The sequence below is a fragment of the Folsomia candida genome, unplaced genomic scaffold (assembly GCF_002217175.1).
Source record: "Folsomia candida strain VU population unplaced genomic scaffold, ASM221717v1 Fcan01_Sc001, whole genome shotgun sequence".
Lineage (NCBI taxonomy): Eukaryota > Metazoa > Arthropoda > Collembola > Entomobryomorpha > Isotomidae > Folsomia > Folsomia candida.
In genome coordinates, this window is record NW_019091193.1 from 27,373,265 (window position 1) to 27,393,321 (window position 20,057).

The following is a 20,057-nucleotide window of genomic DNA, read 5'->3' on the forward strand; positions in this document are numbered from 1 at the left end:
AAGTAAAATTATTAGAGTAAGTTATTAAGTATGAAATAGTTAAATGTAAGACCACGTTAATTTTATTTCCTTACTCAATCTATTTTTAGTGTTATTACTTGATGTAAGCCAGTCATTAAATTGTATTGTACTGATCAAGGAATAAGAAATAACATGTGAATAAATGACTACCAACCAACCAACCGACTAACAAAAGTTGGTAGAGAATGCTGTCTAAAAAATAAGATTTTTGACGTTGAAATGTCTCATATTTGTGAATGCAAACGTTGCTTACACGTTGAATTTCAATGTCGTCGTGGTGAACATTCAAGCTAAAAATGTTCACAAGAGAAATATTTGTTGACAAAAAGTTGTCTCGAAAATTTTTGAGATTTTAGAAGACTGAAATGTCTCAGATTTGTGAATGCAAACGTTTCCTGTAGGTTTAGTTCTTGCTACAATTTTAATATGCGAAATAAAACTACAAGATTACACTTATCAAATTTATTTACATATTTATTTACATCTTGAATAACATTAATTTATGTAGGTATGTATATGTATATTGTATTCATGAGGATTACGTATTTGAGGACAATCAAATGAATTGGATTGTTTGTGGGATCACAGAAAATATTAACGCGTATATGTTTAATAAAAAGTAAGTACTTATAATTAGTGGTCCTTTAGATGGTGCTGTTGAGCCAGTGGTGACGATGAAGGTGACGACGACGTTGGCGCCAGAGATGGGCGCAGAATACTGAGCGCGATGGCGAGCTGGGCGGCGTAATATGTCGTCATGATGACGCCTTGATGGTGCGGGATGTTCGTGTAGAAACGGTTCAGCGACAGGACAGAGTCCGAGATGAGGAACAACAGTCCACCAGCAACGCCACAGAGCGAACTCCACCGTTCCGACGACAAGGTGGCGCCAAGGCGCGACGTCGCCCGCCACACCATCGTGAGGAGGAGGGAGGAGTACAGGAACACGCCCCCTGCCACCGGCCACGACTCCGACAGCACGTGCGGCCCAATCAGGATCAGAACTGTGGGAAGATAAGGCCCGATTCCATTAGTTTTTTTATACATTTCAAACAAAACTTAAAGTTTACCAGCATGTAAGAACTTTTTTATCATTTTTTAAATTTGCTTAGTTAGGACGTCTCAATTCGCATTTTTATTTTATTTACAATAACTTGATAAATTTCAATAGGATTTCATCCACCATTTGTGCAACCGGAAATGGTTACAGAAAACTTATAATTAAAGTCCTGCATTCTAGAAAACATAGTTCTACTCGATAATAATGATTTGACCACGAAATTCTAAAAATGCAAAATACTGTCGCAATTATGCAAAAAATGGTGACCCATAAACTACAGATCTCCTAAATAGCAAAGCCTATTTATTTACCTGTACTGCTCAGAACGTATATGAACGCTCCCAGTTTAGCGTTGAGCGGTTGAAATCCGAATGCTCGGATGTAGAAGATCTGTCCCCAGAAGAAAACAATAGCGATTAATTTGATGGCTTCATATTTACATATTACATTTTCTGTCATACTTGTGCCACGCCGAATGCCGCCATGCCATGGAGGAAGTATTCGGGCCAGATGAGGAGGGCGTCCCCCACGCAGGAAAAGAGCAGGCCGGCCAGAATCCTCCTGCTGAACTTGTGCTGCTGGGGGTGTGACACGCCGTGGAGGAGGACGAACAGGGCCAGCGACAGGATTGGCAGACATTTCACTGCACACATACAATTTGCATATAAATAATTTGCATAACTTAATAACTTTACTAGACTTTGTGTAAACTGTGTAAAGTTAGCAATTTCTCTTAATTTTGTCCAATTTTGCAATCTTACAAAGTTTATACAATTTACATACTCATATTCATACACAAACTTTGGTATGCGTATGAATATCGTCACTATGACATACGCCAATTTACTACACATATTCAGACATATCAGAATATTACTTATACGCAAAAATTAGCACACATACCTGCCGTCGCCCCCCACGAAGGCCTATCTTCCGGCAGGAAAAGGAGAAAGTAAAGCGCCAACGTTTTCAGGAATGGGACCAACTTCCCTCCACTGCTTTTCCACTGCGACCACAAAAAATTGGCGTCATTTTTATTCTCACCAGAATCTAGGAGTATTGGTGGGGGCAAGTGGGGTCGTTTCCGCTCGATGACCTCGACCCCGTCTAGGCGTCCCCCTTCCGCCTCGTCCCTCTCATCTAAACCATACAAAACTATGTACATAACAACCATTATGTCGCCATTCTAGCCAGAGAGAAGAGAAGAATAACCTCCTCCCTGTGACCCCCGGTCGTCGCCGTCCTCATCCTCGTCGTCATATCGGAACATGTCGTCATCTTCAAAGGAAGGGGAGTCATTTTCTGGAGGAAGGTCACGCAGAAGGTCCGCAATCTCCGGGGGGACGAAGACCGGCTGCCCATTCTTTTCGTACAGGATGAGCGGCACGGTGTCCCCGGAGGGAGTGATGGTCGTCGCAGCGTGGTGCATGGCGACCACAACTACCAAATTCTTGACCGAAATAACCGACCCAAACTAGACTACTAAATGGCTCGGTGGATACTCCAACGGTTGAAATCATGGTGCCACCACCACCACGCCAAGCAGGAGTCATTTATTTGTGGTACGCATGCTATCTTGGTGTCCCCATGTGTACACACGCCGTGTAGGCAGATATGCATGTATGAATGTATCATGGATGGTTTGGTGGGTCGGTCGGGTTGTTATATTTTATTTTATGTCAACTATTTGATGTCAACCCTTTCGCCTTGAGTGTGTGGCATTGTCTCTCGCAGTCAGGTTCACTTTATTGATTGATTTATTCCTCCTCCTTCGTCTTCCCGTTATTACTGTGAGATGAGTATTGAGCCAGAATAGCGAACGAGGTCGTGTCCATCCATCCATCCACTTCACAAGACACACACGACAAGAGAGGGGAAAGTCGGAGAAAGAAAGCAGAGGGAAACCCCGGCTAAACGAGTGAGCTAAACGCCAGCAATTATCGTAATTGTAAAACTATAGAGGAGGGTCGAGTATACGTATCTGGACATTGCCAATTCCTCCTCCTGATGACTTGTTGCTCAATACGTGGTGGTGCAACCCTGACCCATTAAACTCCTCGTGGACACAAGTGGCCGCGGAAGTGTGGGGACAGAGGGACAATGGTTATGCGATGTCCCCGTTATATAAACCCGGCCCTCCTCTATCTTATGATGCTAATGTCCCCAAATGTCCCCACAACCTCGGTGCCCACAACTCGTGGATAAGCAGGATTAGCTTTAAAATTGTTCTCTTGTTTAAAGGATTTAAATTCCCATTTTATTTATAAACTGAGAAGCTATAAAATGCAATTTATTTTATTTTTTAAAGCATTGGAGAAAACCTTGAATTATGCAAATCGATATTTTACCTAAAATTTGCTACTAATTTTTCCCTTTTACAAACCAAACAGCAATTTGAGAGTGCGGTTTAATATTTTAAAGACTTTTAATCCGACTCTATTTAAGTAAAATGGATTGAATGAGAACTCGACCCGATTCCAAATTTGAATAATATCCCTGAAATAATAGGATGGAAAAGGGAAGTTTAAAATATTCATGTGTATCCATCCACCACGCTCACCCTGACTTTTATTAGCATTTTGTCCAATAATGCATTCCCAATTTCGCTCACTCACTCATATAATGTCCGACCAGAGACCATCCAAGGCAATATCCATACATAGAAACTAAACAGAACAAGTTTACAGAAAATTTTCCCCCTGACAAAAATACACACAATTTACAAACCATTGTAAATTTGATTCGTATTGATTCACTAAACGACGACGGAATATTCAGGCAACGCAACGTTGCATAAAAGTACTAAAAGTATTATTATTTACTTAAATGAACTATTGTCAATTGGATGAAATTTAAAAACCCACTTAATCATCACCAAACAAACAGTATAAATTCCGTCATCGACTATAAGTTTATGCAAACGTATCGCGATTAGTACAATATCCTGCCTCGATCTGCTTTGTTTTAGCTCGCACATCCATGAAACCCGATCAACCAGAGAGAATACGTACGAGGAGGTAGATTGAGACTTATTGAGAACATACGAAAATGTCATTCTCATTATAAATAATATTTATCCAATCGTGCGAATTTGCACTGATATTCTTACCCCAGTCGCCGACGTGGAGAAGCAGCCCAGCCAGAGGGCTACATTGTGGTCAAAGTTGGTCGATCCCAGCTCCGCCATGATGACGATGATAAAATGCACCCACTTTATTTATTTCTTCTTAATAACCTGTCAAAATATGCAAAATTAAATAAAATACGAAATCTTTTCACTAAATCTCAACCTGCCTCGCGTATTAAACTTACCGATACGTGTAAGCACTCAACTGAATTTGTTCAACTAATCTTTCGAATGCCAATAATAGTACACGCAGCAGTTTACTAACACCTCAAACTTTTAGACACGGGAAATTACCAGCCAAAAGGAAAAATTGAATAATCTTTTTAATCCTGGGAAAGCCACCTCGTATTTATTGACAAGAATATAATTTTGCTAATGATGATTGCAATTTGCAATAATTATAGTAAAAAAAATCACACCACTTTTTCCCCACTCACTGCACGCTTCGTTTTACGTGTTTATATTTATTTAGCAAATAACAAGCTCATCGCACTACTGCGTACGTACCTGTCAGAACTACGTCTCAAAAATGGTATGTATGTAGAATCCGCATCACATTAAGATACGTACTTACGTATTACACATTTTTGCACATATGTACATACATTAGGCTCAGCTGCTGTGCATGCAAAATTCTGTGCAAAATATTTATGTACATGGTCCGCTGTATTTGACACTTGTTAAAATGAGTCTCGTTCCAACTCCGACTACATATCGCAATATTCTCATGTGCCAAAAACCAAGGCGGAGAGGAACCAAGTTGTGCCAAATAAATTGCATGGAAATGCGAATAAGATGATTCATTCGGTGGATGTACATGCATGTCACAGGATTCGTCACGATGCGATGTCAAAAACCGTGGGATTCGTCACTAAGGTCGTCCCGCATTTATGCAATTAGTGATCCAATCAACCAGATTGTATGTAAATTTACATATTTATGTACATGCGTGCGTAGTATTTGTATAGGTTCGGTGCCCTTTGTGACATCCACGCCCCGTTTTTACGACCCGTTGCCTCCTCCCCTTGCACAAACAGGACTCTTTTTATTATCATTGTTACGAATCAAGTTTTACTACAGGGGCGTCGTAATGAAGTGATTCAGATGGCGTCGTCTTATCGGGTCGTTAAGTTAAGGGCGTTAAAGTCAACTCCATTTCGTGAAGCTATAAATCTGGAGGGGAGCAGGATACGATTGTCCAGTCTCAGTTTCAATCCCGGTCTCACTAATTTGCCAAGTTTTGATTCTCATAAGACTTCAAATCGTGTCAGAAATATAAAAAAATGGTGGTCGTGTCGAATTTCGTTTTCGCCTTTTTATCCTTCCTCCTCTTCCGGGGGACGAATGGGCTCAAACAATATGTCGGTTTTTACATGGTCTCAAACTGTGAAAACAATGCAGAGCGGACCATCACGAATGCAAGTTTTACCAACATTCGCCCCATATCCCAACCGATCACGGTGAATTATAGGTCGATCAACATTTTTGGGATGTGAGTAAACGGTTTAATTTACATAAATAGCCGCTGGGGTAAAGAATTTGTATTATGCAATTAATATTTTTTTAGGTGGCAAATTGGCCGTTGTTTCGGTACGACCGCGACCACTCCGTGTACCACGGGGTCCCAAGCGATTGAATGGATACACCACGTGGCCAATGAGGACATCTGCATCCCGGTGGAAGGGACCCCGCTCCCAACAGGGTTTGATATCCGTAGGTTGGGCGATCCCAAAATGAGTGAGCCACAACTGGCACTGTTTGATAAGCCAAATTTCACCCCGGATTCAATCGTGGTAAGTGCATAAATATGAGTATTAGTTGGAAACTTTGTAAATGCCAACTTTTCGCAGTTTACTGTGCTAAAGTTAAATGCCGATAAAATAAAATTTGCCGTAATTAACCTTTCTTTCTTAAGGTTACCGTTACTTCGCAAGGACTCACGAGTATCTCGTTGACAGCAAAGTCCCTCTTTTTCACGGGTAAGTCATGGAATACTTTTAATCCACCAGACTTTTAATTAAAATCACATTGATATATAAATATATTGAAATCGCATAGCTTGAATTTCCAATTGGGCACTTAAATTGAAAAACTGTAAAATTGAAATCCGCCAAACTTTTCAAAATCATACATTTAAGAAATTAACCGTTTGAAATTTTATAAAAAACGAGTTATTTCTTTAAAATATTTCATAGTTCTAAAGCAGATAAGCATCTTTTTTGTTTCCTGCTAGGGAATCACGCCTGGACGCTTTACGACGGGGTTGGGCACACCGGACGAGGCCGCTGCCTTCGTCCCGACCAGAACGTGGCGCGACGCGGTTATGGTTTTACGACGCAGCCCATAATCGACGAGTCCATCCGGTCCGTGAGGTTCGGCTGTAATGGGGCAAACGCCTCGTCGTCGTCGTCCTCACTTCTCGTCCTCATTTTCGCGTCGGTTTATTACTTTGGAAAAAATTGTTTGGTTTCGTAATGAGCACAGATAATGGACGACAGCAAAAGTAAGAAAATACTGGTAAACACGTGGTGACATCATTTTCCACTTTAACGAGTCAGGTTGTAAAGATTAGCATGTTTTAAGTGTCTCCTATCTAATTAATTTTCATTTGTATACGGAAGAGATTATCATAAAAATAAATCGTTTATCAAAAATTTTGCCGGCTATGAATTAGTCACTTTTTTACATAACTGGACATAAAATATCAACACGTAAATTTTATGTAATTGCACAGCGAATAAGTAAATACGAATTCTGCATCAATTGAGGAAGTCGCAAAAGAATGAAATTGATATTCAAGGAATGACAATATTTATTCATCTTGTTTGTTAAATCGTTACATATAAAGCTCAAATGTGTCTCTTTTTTGCTTGTTTGTGACTAATTTACTTCAATCAGAACGTGTGAGAGAAAAAGTTGTGGTAGCAATAAAAAAGAAACAAAAGTAAAAGAACAAAAGTTCATGAATTATTATCCGCTAAATTTCGGAACTAAATTAAAACAATATTTTGGGACAATTAATTAAAATGTTGATAATCTGTTGTATAAATTAGATTAAAGTTGTAAAAGCCAAGTCGTATTGCCTATTGCATACTATAACCTATTGCATATTTAGTAATTAAATAGAATATGTATGAATAAATACTATTGGTTGCTTTGCTTGTGCATACAATTCATATACTCACTTGTATCATTGTCTTTTTGCATAAAATACTCAACTTATTTGGCAAATTGATTGTAATTAAATTGCATGCATTAGTTTCAAAGTAAAAGTTGAGCCAAATTTCTATACAAATCAGTACTGTCAAATTTAGGTAAAACTTTTGTGAGTATGAGGTATCTGACATATCCTTATTTTTGGTTTGTTTGAGTGAAATTTTTACAGTTTTAAATATTTTCCTTATCTCTTTGTGCTTATCTTGATATAAATAAATACAGTATTTGGCATAATAGTAATAACAATTAGTAGGAGGATTATTTGTGGATTAGCATCTGTGGCACTTGGTAAATTCTGACTAATCTTAACAACTAAACTTACTAACCAATTAATTTTTTTATCACTTTGTGTATCCAGTCATTACATTGTTATCATTACTGTTTGGCTTTCATCATTCTTATTGTTACGTTGGATTGTCGTTGTTGTTTTATTTGCATATGTTTTTTTTTTGCTTCGTCATCCTGATCATGAAATGAAATTGAATCACTTGATACTGGAATGAAATTGGTGGTGGTCTTGACGGTGTCTATTTTGTACCATTTTAAAGAGAAAAGTTTGCAGAGTTGAAGAAGGTTGTTATTAAAATGTACAAAATTTAAATGTAAAAACAGTTTAAAAAAGAGAAGGAATTGATAGAATACTGATGTCAAGCTGAAGAGGAAGACTATGACTTGCATACTATTTTAACCCTCGAGGTTTATCAATCATTTCGAAATGCCTTCAAAGCTGGTTTCTTAGGTGGGGGTGGTGGTGGTCCAGAAGGTGGAGGATCCAGAGGCTAGATAATGATAATTAATTTAAATTTTTGTAAATTCGTTTTCTGAAATTTTGAAAACCGCTTACCCCGACTCTCTGTTTGGGTGGAAGTGGTGGCGCCGGGGCTTCGACGTCTCCTCCGATAGCCGAATCTGGCGAGTTGACCGAATTTCGCGAGCCAGGTTCGGACGTGGTGTGTGCAGGGCGAAGCGTTTCTAGGGAGGAGACGGACATCTCGGATAGTCTACTGGACGCCCCGTTCGTCCATGAGTTTCGGTGTTCAGGGTGACTTCGAGGAGGTCTTTGAGCGACGAGCTGTAGGAGAGGGTACAAATACCAAAAATTAAGATCGATGGCGATTTAATTAATTAATTAATTAAACTAACTATTTCTTGAGAAGAAACGAAAATTGTGTTAACTTTATGTACAAGTTGAGAAATTTTTTACCGTCTGTGTCAACGTGATGAGAGCCTCATTTGTTCCTCCACCTGAGGGAGGAGTAATTTCTCCGTCTGCCTCAAGTGGAGGTAGCTTCGTGCTTGAAGAACCACTTCCAAGTGACGTGTAAAAGGAGGAGGAGCCCTGTCTGGGCAGAGTGGCCGTGTGGTGATGATTCATCGTATTTGAACCCGGCCCCACTCCACCACTCCCACTCGTAAATTGTTCTCCTTCCATACTGCCGGAGAATGAGGAGTGGGCAGACCGGCGAAACAGATTTTGGGACCGTTGCGATATCGTGGCCATTGAACGCGCAACGGATCTGGTACTTTAAAAATTTTAATTTTAGGAGGTATAAAATTATGAAAAAAGTCCTACTTTTAATGAATTACTTACCTTGTTCCGTTGGCATTTTGGTACAAACTGGTGGTCGATGTGGCGAAGGAGCCCATCGTTCGGCCAATAGCGGACCCACGATGACCAGAATGTCCACCTTGGATGAAGTCGGCATGTCTGGGATCCTTCGGCTCTAATCGTTTCGCTTTGGCTTCTTGCTTCTTGAAAGCTTTGTCCATCTCGCGGTGTAGACCCTCATCTTTCAAGGTCTGAAAATAATACATAATTTGATACATTCGTAAAAGTTCATAATTTCATTATGAGCAATTTTATTTCTTACTTTGGTACTGATTCCGTACGTGGATTCGATATGACCAATATAGTTTTTGAATAACTCTTCCATTCTGTTGTGCAGGGGGAGAAGGGAGGCTTGTGACTTACGTGCGTGGATCTGGAACGACAAACAAAAAAATACATATCTTAGATGACTTTTTCAAAACTAGAAATTTGTATAACTTTTTTATGACATCTTAATTTCTGTGATATAAATAAATATGCGCATAAAAAGATAAAATTTTAGAAAACCCTTCAACACAAAATTTTCACAACTCCCAGAAACTTTACACAGCTTTTTGTATCCACAAATCAAACTGTTGTGGGTAACACTCAGCTAAATCTCGATTATTAATTAATACTCACTAATGCCTCACCTTCAAACACTCCTCGATTATCGGAATCTGTAGGAAGATCAACTCCTTGAGATCCTCAACAAGCCTTCCATCCATCGGATTCTTCTCCAAATATTTCTGATTGATAAATGCCTTCTCATAATTTGCTACACCACCCTGCACGGCCGCATCGAGAATACCATTCAACTTCATCGTCATCTCGCCCAAGTCTTGAGCAACATTGGTGCAGTGGATGATGACCAGCTTTCGCATTTTCTCATTCGCATTTTGTAACGTTTCGATGGCGTTTTCAAGAGGACTGAGTTTGGTGAGGGTGTCGCGGACGACGGGGAACCAGGACATGATTCCAGGGAAGGATTGCGAGATCCAGAGGGTGTATCGGTCCAGCCAGAGGGAGGCAAACTCGTTTACGGGATCTTTCGGCTCTTGATAATAGGGGCGCGAGTAGGTGAACTTGTCGATTTCGTTGGATCGGTAGTAATTCAAAATATTCTCGTCCGCGTAACGCATCCCGCTCAATCGTTTCGACGTGGACATGACGGGGTCAACTTTGCAGATTTGCAAATCTGAAGTAAATAAAGTAAGTAAATTGTATTGTTTTCTAAAAATTTCCAAAACTTTACAAAGTTTTCAGTCACTTAATTTTTATGACCCATCTCTCTAATTTTGCAATTTTGCACTACTTTATTACTCACACTGCTTGTTGGAGAACCTAATGTCATCAGATGGAGGCCCAAGATTTCGGAGCAGTTCTGCCTGCACATATTGGCCCAGCATGCGTCCTTCGAAGTCAGACAGTTGTTGGAGAGGGTTGCCCCGATAGACGAATACCTAAATACAAATTGACCATAATGTTCACTTTGCATTTCATCAATCTTATCAATCACGAACTAACCTTGTCTTGCAGGAAGGAAGGGAACCCACCGCCGTAAAATGCCACTCGAAAATATTCCGGTTTGAACCGAGGGTCGTCTAAAATCTTATCGTAGAAATCAGCCACTTGGCGGTGTAGTTTTGGCAAGCGCACATAGTTGTAAGTGTCCTCGTACTGCTGACGAAGCTCGTCGCACACTTCGAGGGCACATTCCCACATCTAAAAAATATCAAAGTTGGATTAATTAAACTAAATCAATGACAAAAATTACATATCATAGCCAAATCTTTCAAGCTCTAATATCACTAATTGCGTGCATTCATATAACTACCTTGGCATTATTAAAATAGTGGACAATGTCGTTGTACAAGGCTTCCTTGAGTTCCATCTGCGTAACCAGGTTGGGATGTCGGTTGACCACGCGGAGGAGAGGGGGCACCTCCTCGTCCGACCATTCGAGCTGGTGACTGTGCAACTTTAGCGTGAAACCAGCCTCGGTAAAGTTTTTGGAACGGATGTGCAGGTCGTGGAGTTTGTAGAGGTAGCGGAGATAAAGCTCCTTGCGGTTGATCTCCTTACTGAAATCCTGATCAAGATAAAAATTCTAATCGTGAGAACAAATTCTGACTACGATGTTGGAACTTGAAAATCAAAGTTACCAATAAGTTGACAATGCAACTCATCCGATTTCCTGGATCTTCTTCATCCTCAATTTCTCTGTATTGGAGAAGCAAGTCCATTAACGTTGTAAGCGTACTGACCATGGATAATCCCTGTACAAAGTTAAATACAATTTAAACGTAAAATTAGCATAAACATCATTGCTTAATTAAACGATTTTTTAGCTTTACCAACTGTCTTAACCCGGTGCTGTTATGTTCGCAGAGTTCGGTCATCGTATCAGAAAATATGTCACGGAAGGCAACGTCACCCTTCCCACCTTCGATCCCCTCCACGATCTTTTTAATTAGTTCGTCCTCCACCTGAGCGAAGCAAATATTACCCAGATTTTAGTATGTGCAAGATTTTTAGATATTTCAATAATTTACTAACTTATAAAATAAACAAATACAGTTGATAATAAAAATAAGCTAATACAAATCTCTATCTTGATAAATTTGTGAAGCATGCAAATTTTGTTAAAAATGTGTACCAGAACTGCCACAAAATCATGCAGATTGATCGACATAAAATTGGTACATAATTAATTATGTTACTCAAAAGAGTGACCATTATCATAATTATATGTCACTCACCTCTTTGAACGACTTGACTGGTCGATCCTGATCGAACTCGCAGTGCATCATGTCGAAGAAAATGGGGATCGTGGTCCTCCTCAACTCCGCCTCCGGAACGAGCGACATGTCCAGAAAGGTCCCCACCATTCCTGGCACGAAACGGATCCGCTTTGACTCACCCAAACTGAACCACATGACGCGAATTAGGTCCGCGGCACGTTTTCGCATGTCTTTAAAGTTCTGGATGATATAGTTCTGCTTGGACTGGGAGAATTCTTCGAGTTGAAGCGAGGGTTGGGTGAGGAATGAAACGGCACAGACGAAAAAATTGTTCCATGGTTGCTCTTCAAAAGGCTCGGCAAATTCGGCTTTCACCGTTGATGCGAAATGCTCCAGTGCAGTGAGGACAATGCTAAATAGAAAATCGCATTTAGAAATTAAGTGGACGTTCAGAGTTACAGTATTTTATATAGAAAATAATATCTACAAATGTTTATAAAAAAACTAATAATCCGTCCCAAAAACCTCAAAGTTGCACAAAAACAACAATCAATATATACCAAGGTATAGAAATACCTTTACCTGTTTTGGAGGAGGATCATAGTGTTCCAATCCGGCATAAAGTACGAGGGATGAAAAAGGTTCTTGATGACCACGAGAACGTCGTTGAGGAATTTGAGGAGACCTTGTTTGTAAGGATCCGGCGTCGTGGCGGACTCCGCTTTCAGCGAATTTATGAGAATCCCGTAGTGATAATTCTTCATTTCACGCAACAGGGAGAGGAAAATGGTCACCACCATGATCATATTACTCTGCAAGGAGAATGCCATCATATTTATTTAATTTGTCCAGTCGATACCTTGTCTCATTGTAATTAAAATAAAAAGTAATTAAAATCGAACCCCCACCGCTAATGGATCTCCAGTAGAGATGGTCCCAATGGAGCAGATGATGGGTCGAAGGAGAATTTGCATAATGTACCAAATGTGGGACACCTTTTGGTCTTCGGGTTGCCGGTGAAGGATGTCCATCACGTCTCCAAGCAGCTCCACGCTCTTCTCGGTCTGAAACAACGACAACATTAAAGCAATTAAAGTCTTTTTGCAAATTTTACACAATAAAGACATGACCGACCCACGAAGATAGCGTTGTCACAAGTAAAATGGGCGTGCTCAGGCAACATCCCATTTCGTAAACATACTTACATACTTAGCAAACTTTTAATATGCGAAACGCATAAATAAAAGTTTATGGGCAAAATTCACATCGCTTAATTAAATATGTAGAAGCTCCATACTGAATACACACATATTTTGAACATAAAACAATTTACAACAAAAAATCTGGTGACTTTTAGAGCTCGATTTTTTGACAGGTATGTAACTCGCGGACAAAAATGCGATACTTTTTTTCAAGTCAGACAAAATTTTGTAAACAAAATTACTAGGAAATATTGCTCGGAGTGGCGATTTTTCAATCAATTTGTTATCCTTTAACATCCCACAACTGCCCACAACACATTAACTACGACAAGCATTCAACTCTGTTATTAATTGTGATAAAAATTTCAAAATAAAATTAACGCCAAAGCTAACTAAACTACAAAGATGAGATGTTATCATCATCAACAATAAAGAAATACGTAAGCACACGGAGCCACGAACAAGACAATAATTAAATTTGTATTATTTTTAAAGAAACCTCTTCCGAGTGGATGGTTACATCTTTTTGTTTGGTGCGAGCCGAGTCATCCGCGTTGAGGAGAGGGTCCACTCCGAAGAACTTTTTGAGCCGGTCGTTCGTCACCATTTGCATATTTTCGACTGATTTGCGACGCAACTCCTGAACGATTTGCACCATGACCAAGTAGTAGTTAGTAGTACGAGGAGAGAAATGAAATAGAAAGTCATACATATCAGATGCAGTTAGTTGGTTGAAATTGAAAAATGGTTAGTTTTTAGTATACACGCCACATTTGTAACCTTGCAAACTGTGTAAATTTGTTAATTGCGTAAAGCTGTCTCACTCACAGCCAACTTTACACTGTTACAAACGGCTACAAACAAAATTTGCGTGAATTTCTTAATAAAGATTTATGAAATATAAATTAACAGTTTCTATAATTAACCAACTTTCACCACCACAACCATCACCAAATTTCTTATAAGTATATTTTCTCATCTTCTCCTCACCTCATCATTTCCTGGAAGATGTACCAAAATATTGGAAGTCACGGTAGGAAGGAAGTTGAAACGGCACTCTGTATCGATGAATAACTGGGAGTGGACAATCTCCGAGATGAAGGACAGTTTGATATTGGTCAATTTATTTTGAGGAACAACGCAGCAGAGTTCGACCAGATTTTCGCTCAGTTTACGAGCAGGATACACCCGGACGAGATCTTCAATCACGGAAGGGATGTGTTTGAGACAGCCGCCCTCTGCCCCGATGTACGGATCGTTAAGGTCATTTCGCTTCAAAAGGCCACACATCGACTTGAATAAGGAATCGATCGTTTTTTCGAATATGTCGTCATCGTCGCGGTCCTGGTCGGGTTGACCGACACTGGATTGCAATAAAGGAAAAGGATAAAATATTGCACAAAATGTTTGCATTTTTAGCACTGATTTCGACTTACTCTATGAATCGGAGCCGTTTGTGAATCTCGAACGATTTAATGATAAACTTAAAGAAAAATTCAATACTTTTCATGACTCTGAGGACTTTTTCAGGCTGGTGGCGTTGAATCGAGTAGTTGAGTTCTTTGGCTAGTTTTCTGTACAATTAGATACAAATTAAGTAATTTATACATCTTTTCATAATCACGATACAATTGTAACATTTGTAAATTGGGCAGTATATGTCAATCTCTTAATTTGACAGCTCTACACGGGATACACAATTATAAAGGTTTCAAAGAATTAACGTGGACTTCTGACTCACTGATAGGCTAAGGTGGATGAAAAGTTGTCCTCGATGTAGAGGTTGAGCAAGGGCTGGAAGTTTTGAAACTTGTGGTCCAATATAAGACAGAAGATATGGAGCTTTAATTAAAAATCATTTAATTATAATTAAAGAACTATTAAATTGTTTCTGTTTTTTTTTACAAAATTTCGACTTACCAGACAGTTGAAGACTTCGTGTTCACAGCTTACGGCAGAGGAGGATCGGTAGAGGAGGCTGGCAGAAGTGGAGAGGTCGCCGAAGATGGAGTGTCGCCCTCCGGTTTGCAATTCAGTGGATATTTGTTCCATGGGGTCGACGAGGATAAGGAAGAGGGCGTCGAGGATGGGGTGGAGGAACTTGACAATCTCCTCTCCACCAACTTTCGTAACTTTTGCCAATATTTGGCACAAGTTGTCGAGCAGGAGGGTGACGAGGGCTTCTTGCGTCTGTGGGATACAAATTAAAAATGAGAATGATTTACTTTGATTTTCAAACAAGGATTTATTAATTATGTACGAACTGTATCTGGCTGTTCGGTCATGGTCATTTCGGCCACTTGACGCAGTTTTGTGACCCACAAAAGCAGTTGCAGCAAGTCAGCTAAACAATAACACATTTTTATGACAACAAATTTTAAAAATTTAAACGATTTTTTAAGATTATCGATGAAAAGAGAAAATGGTAATTAAAAAGAAAAAGATGGTTTAAATCATTTCAAATAAAATTTCGAATTAGAAGTCAAAAATCATATTTAAAAATTCAGAAATTCATGACAAATAAAAATACAAATGAATAATTTTGTCACCATTTTGGGTAAAATTGGTTGAACACAGATTTGTCTTGGCATAAAAATAATCCTTGGAAGAACAGGAGAATCCTTGACATGATGGTTTCGACATTCCAGCCCACGTTGGAGTTTTCATGTAGGGAAGGGAGAGGTACTGCACTTCTGACTCGCGGTAGTGTTTCGGGTCAATCTTAAAGATCAAGCACAAAGGTCAGAATCTAAAAGGTCAATTTAACGACGAAGAACTACCTTGTACAAGATGAGCTCATAGTGGTCGTCTCGGATGGCGGTGCCTTCAGGCTCCTTCAGTTTGAGGTAAGCAAGTGCAAAGGGCTTCTCCGACTTGTCCTTTGACTCGCTGGAGGACCTGGGGACAGAATTTCTGGATTAAATTTTCAAATTTTATTCACATTTTAACTAGGAAAGGCTAAGCTATTAAATAATGTGCTTAATTGCAGTGATGGGTAACCTCACTTGAAAAAATCGGCCTCAGGCCTCCCTAGCCTCGGCCTCAAAAACCCAAAAAGGAAAAAAACCGGGCTCATGAAGCCTAGGCCGCCCATCATTGCTGAATTAAGACAATTTCTTGTACACCAAGCTTTGCAAATACGTATGTATTGTAAAGTTGTCAAATCACTCCACAAATGGTGCCCCTTTATATCACTTCCCATTCTTAATTCTATCTCAGTTTGTTAAGCCAGCTCACAAAATCTACACAGTTTGCAAAGATGGAGTGAAGAATACCCTGATTGACGTTTTTTAACAAAAATGACCCACCGATGTTTGAACGTAAATTTGACATGGGCAGTCGAAAACTCTTCAATGTTCATTGGGAGTGAGATCTTGAAGTGTTCGTTCCATCTCGGCTTGTCGTTGTGATAGTAGACGACGGAACGGTACGAGTCGACAGGGGCACACCCGTTCCCACCCGATAGAATTCCTGGTAGGAGGACACCACGATCATTGTGCACGGACACGGTTACTTCCACATTGCGATCTGTCGTCTTGGCCGTGCGGTGAAACTCGCCTCGGATGAGTTTGATGTACAAGTCGTTGCGCGTATCGTCGGGAAGGATGACTTCGGGAAACCCCATTTTTCTCGCAATTATTGGATTGCCACGGAGCAGGATTGGCTGCTTGTCTTGGATTTGGCGAGGTGTACCAGCCACCATGGAGAGGCGGAGGACGAAACCGACTGCCTTTGCGTCCTTCCCGTTGTTCTGTTCGCCCTTTATGGTGCCCAAAATTTTCTTCAGGGTGTCGTCCATCGTGTCTTCTTCCTTGCAACTGCAAGTAGAATAAACAAAGAGCAAAAAAGTTATAATTGTGAAAAATTTATCTCCCAGTAACCAGAAATTAGTTTTTAGTCTGTGCTACTCACGGCAAATATAACAAGGTCTGGACTTCATTCTCGGCATCGGTAGTTTTCAAATTTTGAAAAGTTGGATCCCGAAAGAGATGTGTGATTTCTTTCGCCGCGACGCCATATGGCCGCTTGACATGGATATTGTTCCGCTTATCGTTAAAAGGGGAAATATAATGGTCTCTTTGTTTCGAATCCTCTTTAAAGTCCATGGCACCCACGCGAACGACATAAGCGACTAGGAAGACCTTACTCCGCTCAAAATCTGGTTTTCCAAGGTCCTAAAAAAGAATATGTTGCAGATTCTTTCGTACTTGTCTCCAAATGTTTGCATCGACTTACAGTAAATAAGAATTTAAACGGTGTTTTAGATGGCGACCCAGCCTTTAGAGTGATTTGTACACTTTCCGTGAAATGATTGGGCTCGTCGTTTTGCATGTCGCAAAGGAAGAATCGAATCTCACATTCATCTACGACCCTCCAATTTATAGAGTTCACCGTTACAATGAGAGAATGGGAGCTGTGTGTAATTATTTTACTTCCTCGGTTGGATCCGCGCTAGAAATTATTTTACGTTGTAATATAAGTAATTTTCTTTTTAAATTATCTTATTCATTATCTTGATTACAAGAGTTGGCGTGAGTGTACTCAGCACAAGAACTCACCAAATTTTTCTTCAATTTCTGCGAAGATCTCTGATGTTGTCGGAACAGTTGTACGGTCGAAGTGGAGAGAGGATCGAGCGGATTCCCATATTCGTCACGAACCACCATGTCCAATTTTAATAAACTAGATACAAAATATTTTTTTTAATTAATGAAATACTTTATAAATATGAAATAGATTAATTGCTTGCTTGTATTTGGTACCTATTTCCCGAATCGATTATACTAGCCACCTGTTGTTTAAGCTCTTTCAACCCCTCCACCGTTGGATTTGAGGACAATAACCGTTTCCGACATTCATGCAAATTCAGAATCTTTTCGCGAATAATCATAAACTTTTTCTGTCCTTCGGTCAACTCGTCCTTGACATCTTTCGCAGATTGCTGGCCCTCTGACCTGACCTGGAAGAATAATTTAGAAAGCAATTTAGATAATCGTACCCCATAATCGTACAATTTGCTTCTCTTATTTTTAATACTCACACTGCTATTGACATAGATTAGTTTGGCAATTTTGTACCATTCTTGCAATGAAGCGACAATCTCTTGAGATAAAGTGGGTTGTTTTGGCACAACGATTTCCGTCTCACTGAAATAAAAACAACGAAATTTGCAAATTTCTCACTTTAACTAAATATATGATTCATTCTTATCGTATGACTCACCCATTCCGAATGACGGAACATTCCTTAATGTGAATATATGACTTTGGAACGATTCCCTCCCCTTCACCGTCAAACTTTTTGACATAGAACCACTCGTCACACTCCCCCTTGACGATGACAGCCTCCCCCAGGTGGATCCCAAGGACGTAGGGGTGGATTTGTGACGCATTGTTGAGACTAGCTTTAGCTACGCAAAGAAAAACACGGCCAATAATTAACTATTATAATATCTCGATTAATTTTAATCGACCTACCGACACCATAACAAAGCCGGTCCTGGACAGGAAGCCAAGTTGAGTGCATTATTTGTCTAAAGTATCCTTGTAAATAATTTAATTTTCTCTAGAGTAGTAAATCAGTGTGTATAAGTTCCATTCTGTCACTTTTTCGTCACCCCCGTCTCACTTATCGAACTACCCCACCCACCCACACACAAACTGGAAGAATATTAACGGATAAGCTCGGGAAGGAAGGAAGTTGCTAGTTTAGTTGTTGTTGTGCTGGTGGTGGTGATTTTTTAACACTTTACTAATTTTTTTTACGAACCAGGCTCCATTCACTGCTACACTTTGCAACCCTAATAAACATAATATTAAGCGCGGATGACATAATAAGAATCGTAGTCTTTTTTGTACTTTTTAGTATCGTGTGGTTATTTATTACAGTGAATCCGGACGGATGTAGGAATCAACATCAACCACACAGTTGACAATTAGTTCCTTATTGCCACTTGTTGAGCTCGTTTTTATTAATGCAATCATCCAGCAGCAGCATCACCCACCAGACCAGCAAACCAATCCACACTTGATGACATGAGCCATTAACATAAGAAGCATGTGCATCCTATGACAAAGCAACCCTCTCGTAGCTTGGCCATCCTGATAATAATTATTGTATTGTATTCATACCCAATGCAACATGCATAGTGGAATGACGAACCTTAAAAATATTCCCAATATTCCCAACAGCGGGGAGTGAGTGAGATTGGTAAAGCAGCGATTGATTTATAATTTTGTGGGATAATTAAGTACAAAGATATTTAGAAAACAGTTAACGGACTCGTAACGAATCAAGAAGGAAATCATGAGAAAAGTGAGATTTTGTGAGAAGAGTTTCAGTTGACGATGGCTGATTTAGGACGCTTCGACACCGACTTGTGGGGGTCAAGGACGCCGTAGAAAGTGGTGGAGGCAGGATGCAGACCACCAATCGGATCCTGATGTCGCGGAAGATTTCCAAGTTTCCGAAATTTTTGGATGTTTTTGGGCGAAACCGGCTCGTCATATACGTATGACATGGGCAAAAGTGGGTAGCACATTTTTTTTGTGATATGTTAATTATATTTCTACCTGTCGATATCGGGAACTCATTATTTGTTTTTTTTTATTGGAAGGTGCGTCTAAATATTGTAGAATGCTCGTCATAAACAGAATTGGAATCCAGAAACGCCTACATTTCTCCATGTCGTGGTCACCACACAGTCAGTCTCGCATCCTCAATGCGATCAACTCTACTTTAATAAGTCGATCGATGAGAATAACGTAGAAATGTTCGTACAGTAGTATTTTGAACTTTTTTTACTTTTCTTTTTTTAAAGTTTAACAATACCTTATTTTAACTGATTACAGATAATTGACATGCAAGTCCCCACCACGAAGTGAACATCCATCCTAGAAATGAGATACGAACCTAGGTCCTATCCCTTAATTTGTATGCGTTCTGCTGGTGATTTTTGATCCAAAACATTATCCGGATCAATGGAGCAATTGATCGAAGAGGTCAAAGCAATAAAAGAGTGTAACTGGTTCTACATTCTCCAGATCCATTCATCATTCATAAAGTATGTAACAATTCCTCCTATACCTACTTACATGCA

At 39.7% G+C, this 20,057-nt stretch overlaps 3 protein-coding genes across 9 annotated transcripts; 1 reads left to right on the forward strand and 2 right to left on the reverse strand.

The window, feature by feature from the left end:
• Nucleotides 1-468: 468 nt before the first annotated feature.
• LOC110854558 (lysoplasmalogenase-like protein TMEM86A) lies at nt 469-4,728 on the reverse strand. Of its 4 annotated transcripts, none has more exons than XM_022103004.2 (6): nt 4,394-4,728; nt 4,191-4,316; nt 1,985-2,087; nt 1,543-1,724; nt 1,393-1,471; nt 469-1,025 (listed from the first exon to the last, which is right to left on the reverse strand). In XM_022103004.2, the coding sequence occupies exons 2-6, from the start codon at nt 4,266-4,268 to the stop codon at nt 655-657; spliced, it is 813 nt and encodes a 270-aa protein (XP_021958696.1). In that variant the 5' UTR covers nt 4,269-4,316; nt 4,394-4,728; the 3' UTR covers nt 469-654. The 4 variants fall into 4 exon arrangements, with proteins under 4 accessions (XP_021958696.1, XP_035708415.1, XP_035708410.1 ...); XM_035852522.1 differs by lacking the exon at nt 4,394-4,728 and adding an exon at nt 2,294-3,747 and having other exon boundaries at nt 1,985-2,221; XM_035852517.1 differs by lacking the exon at nt 4,394-4,728 and adding an exon at nt 2,294-4,109 and having other exon boundaries at nt 1,985-2,221.
• A 658-nt stretch (nt 4,729-5,386) lies between these two features.
• On the forward strand, nt 5,387-6,863 carry LOC110848380. The gene is made up of 4 exons (XM_022095586.2): nt 5,387-5,700; nt 5,776-6,001; nt 6,124-6,187; nt 6,442-6,863. Exons 1-4 carry the CDS (start codon nt 5,492-5,494, stop codon nt 6,681-6,683), a joined length of 741 nt encoding a protein of 246 aa, XP_021951278.1. The 5' UTR covers nt 5,387-5,491; the 3' UTR covers nt 6,684-6,863.
• Nucleotides 6,864-6,996: 133 nt separating this feature from the next.
• On the reverse strand, nt 6,997-19,252 carry LOC110848360 (dedicator of cytokinesis protein 2). 4 transcript variants are annotated; one of them, XM_035852500.1, is made up of 30 exons: nt 18,436-19,252; nt 18,182-18,368; nt 18,000-18,105; nt 17,722-17,918; nt 17,518-17,641; nt 17,195-17,410; nt 16,871-17,133; nt 16,267-16,776; nt 15,739-15,856; nt 15,508-15,679; nt 15,223-15,302; nt 14,879-15,148; nt 14,700-14,800; nt 14,395-14,532; nt 13,949-14,321; nt 13,479-13,598; nt 12,665-12,820; nt 12,339-12,568; nt 11,775-12,168; nt 11,370-11,501; nt 11,178-11,291; nt 10,850-11,104; nt 10,540-10,737; nt 10,340-10,475; nt 9,666-10,210; nt 9,296-9,406; nt 9,016-9,224; nt 8,629-8,947; nt 8,269-8,496; nt 6,997-8,203 (listed from the first exon to the last, which is right to left on the reverse strand). In XM_035852500.1, the coding sequence occupies exons 1-30, from the start codon at nt 18,482-18,484 to the stop codon at nt 8,126-8,128; spliced, it is 6,129 nt and encodes a 2,042-aa protein (XP_035708393.1). In that variant the 5' UTR covers nt 18,485-19,252; the 3' UTR covers nt 6,997-8,125. The 4 variants fall into 4 exon arrangements, with proteins under 4 accessions (XP_035708393.1, XP_021951259.1, XP_021951250.1 ...); XM_022095567.2 differs by having other exon boundaries at nt 8,629-8,941; nt 13,458-13,598; XM_022095558.2 differs by having other exon boundaries at nt 13,458-13,598.
• Nucleotides 19,253-20,057: the final 805 nt, after the last annotated feature.

Bases quoted from the DNA above. Each gene is read 5' to 3' on its own strand.
- LOC110848360 (XM_022095558.2), bottom strand. From the start codon at position 18,484: ATGCACTCAACTTGGCTTCCTGTCCAGGACCGGCTTTGTTATGGTGTC. The intron at 17,919-17,999 runs GTGAGTATTAAA...TTATTCTTCCAG, and splicing joins TAATCTATGTCAATAGCAGT to GTCAGGTCAGAGGGCCAGCA. The intron at 17,642-17,721 runs GTACCAAATACA...TTTTGTATCTAG, and splicing joins ATAATCGATTCGGGAAATAG to TTTATTAAAATTGGACATGG.
- LOC110854558 (XM_035852522.1), bottom strand. From the start codon at position 2,510: ATGCACCACGCTGCGACGACCATCACTCCCTCCGGGGACACCGTGCCG. The intron at 2,222-2,293 runs GTTATTCTTCTC...TGTATGGTTTAG, and splicing joins CCGGGGGTCACAGGGAGGAG to ATGAGAGGGACGAGGCGGAA. The intron at 1,026-1,392 runs GTAAATAAATAG...ATCTTCCCACAG, and splicing joins ATACGTTCTGAGCAGTACAG to TTCTGATCCTGATTGGGCCG.
- LOC110848380 (XM_022095586.2), top strand. From the start codon at position 5,492: ATGGTGGTCGTGTCGAATTTCGTTTTCGCCTTTTTATCCTTCCTCCTC. The intron at 5,701-5,775 runs GTGAGTAAACGG...ATATTTTTTTAG, and splicing joins TCGATCAACATTTTTGGGAT to GTGGCAAATTGGCCGTTGTT. The intron at 6,188-6,441 runs GTAAGTCATGGA...GTTTCCTGCTAG, and splicing joins AAAGTCCCTCTTTTTCACGG to GGAATCACGCCTGGACGCTT.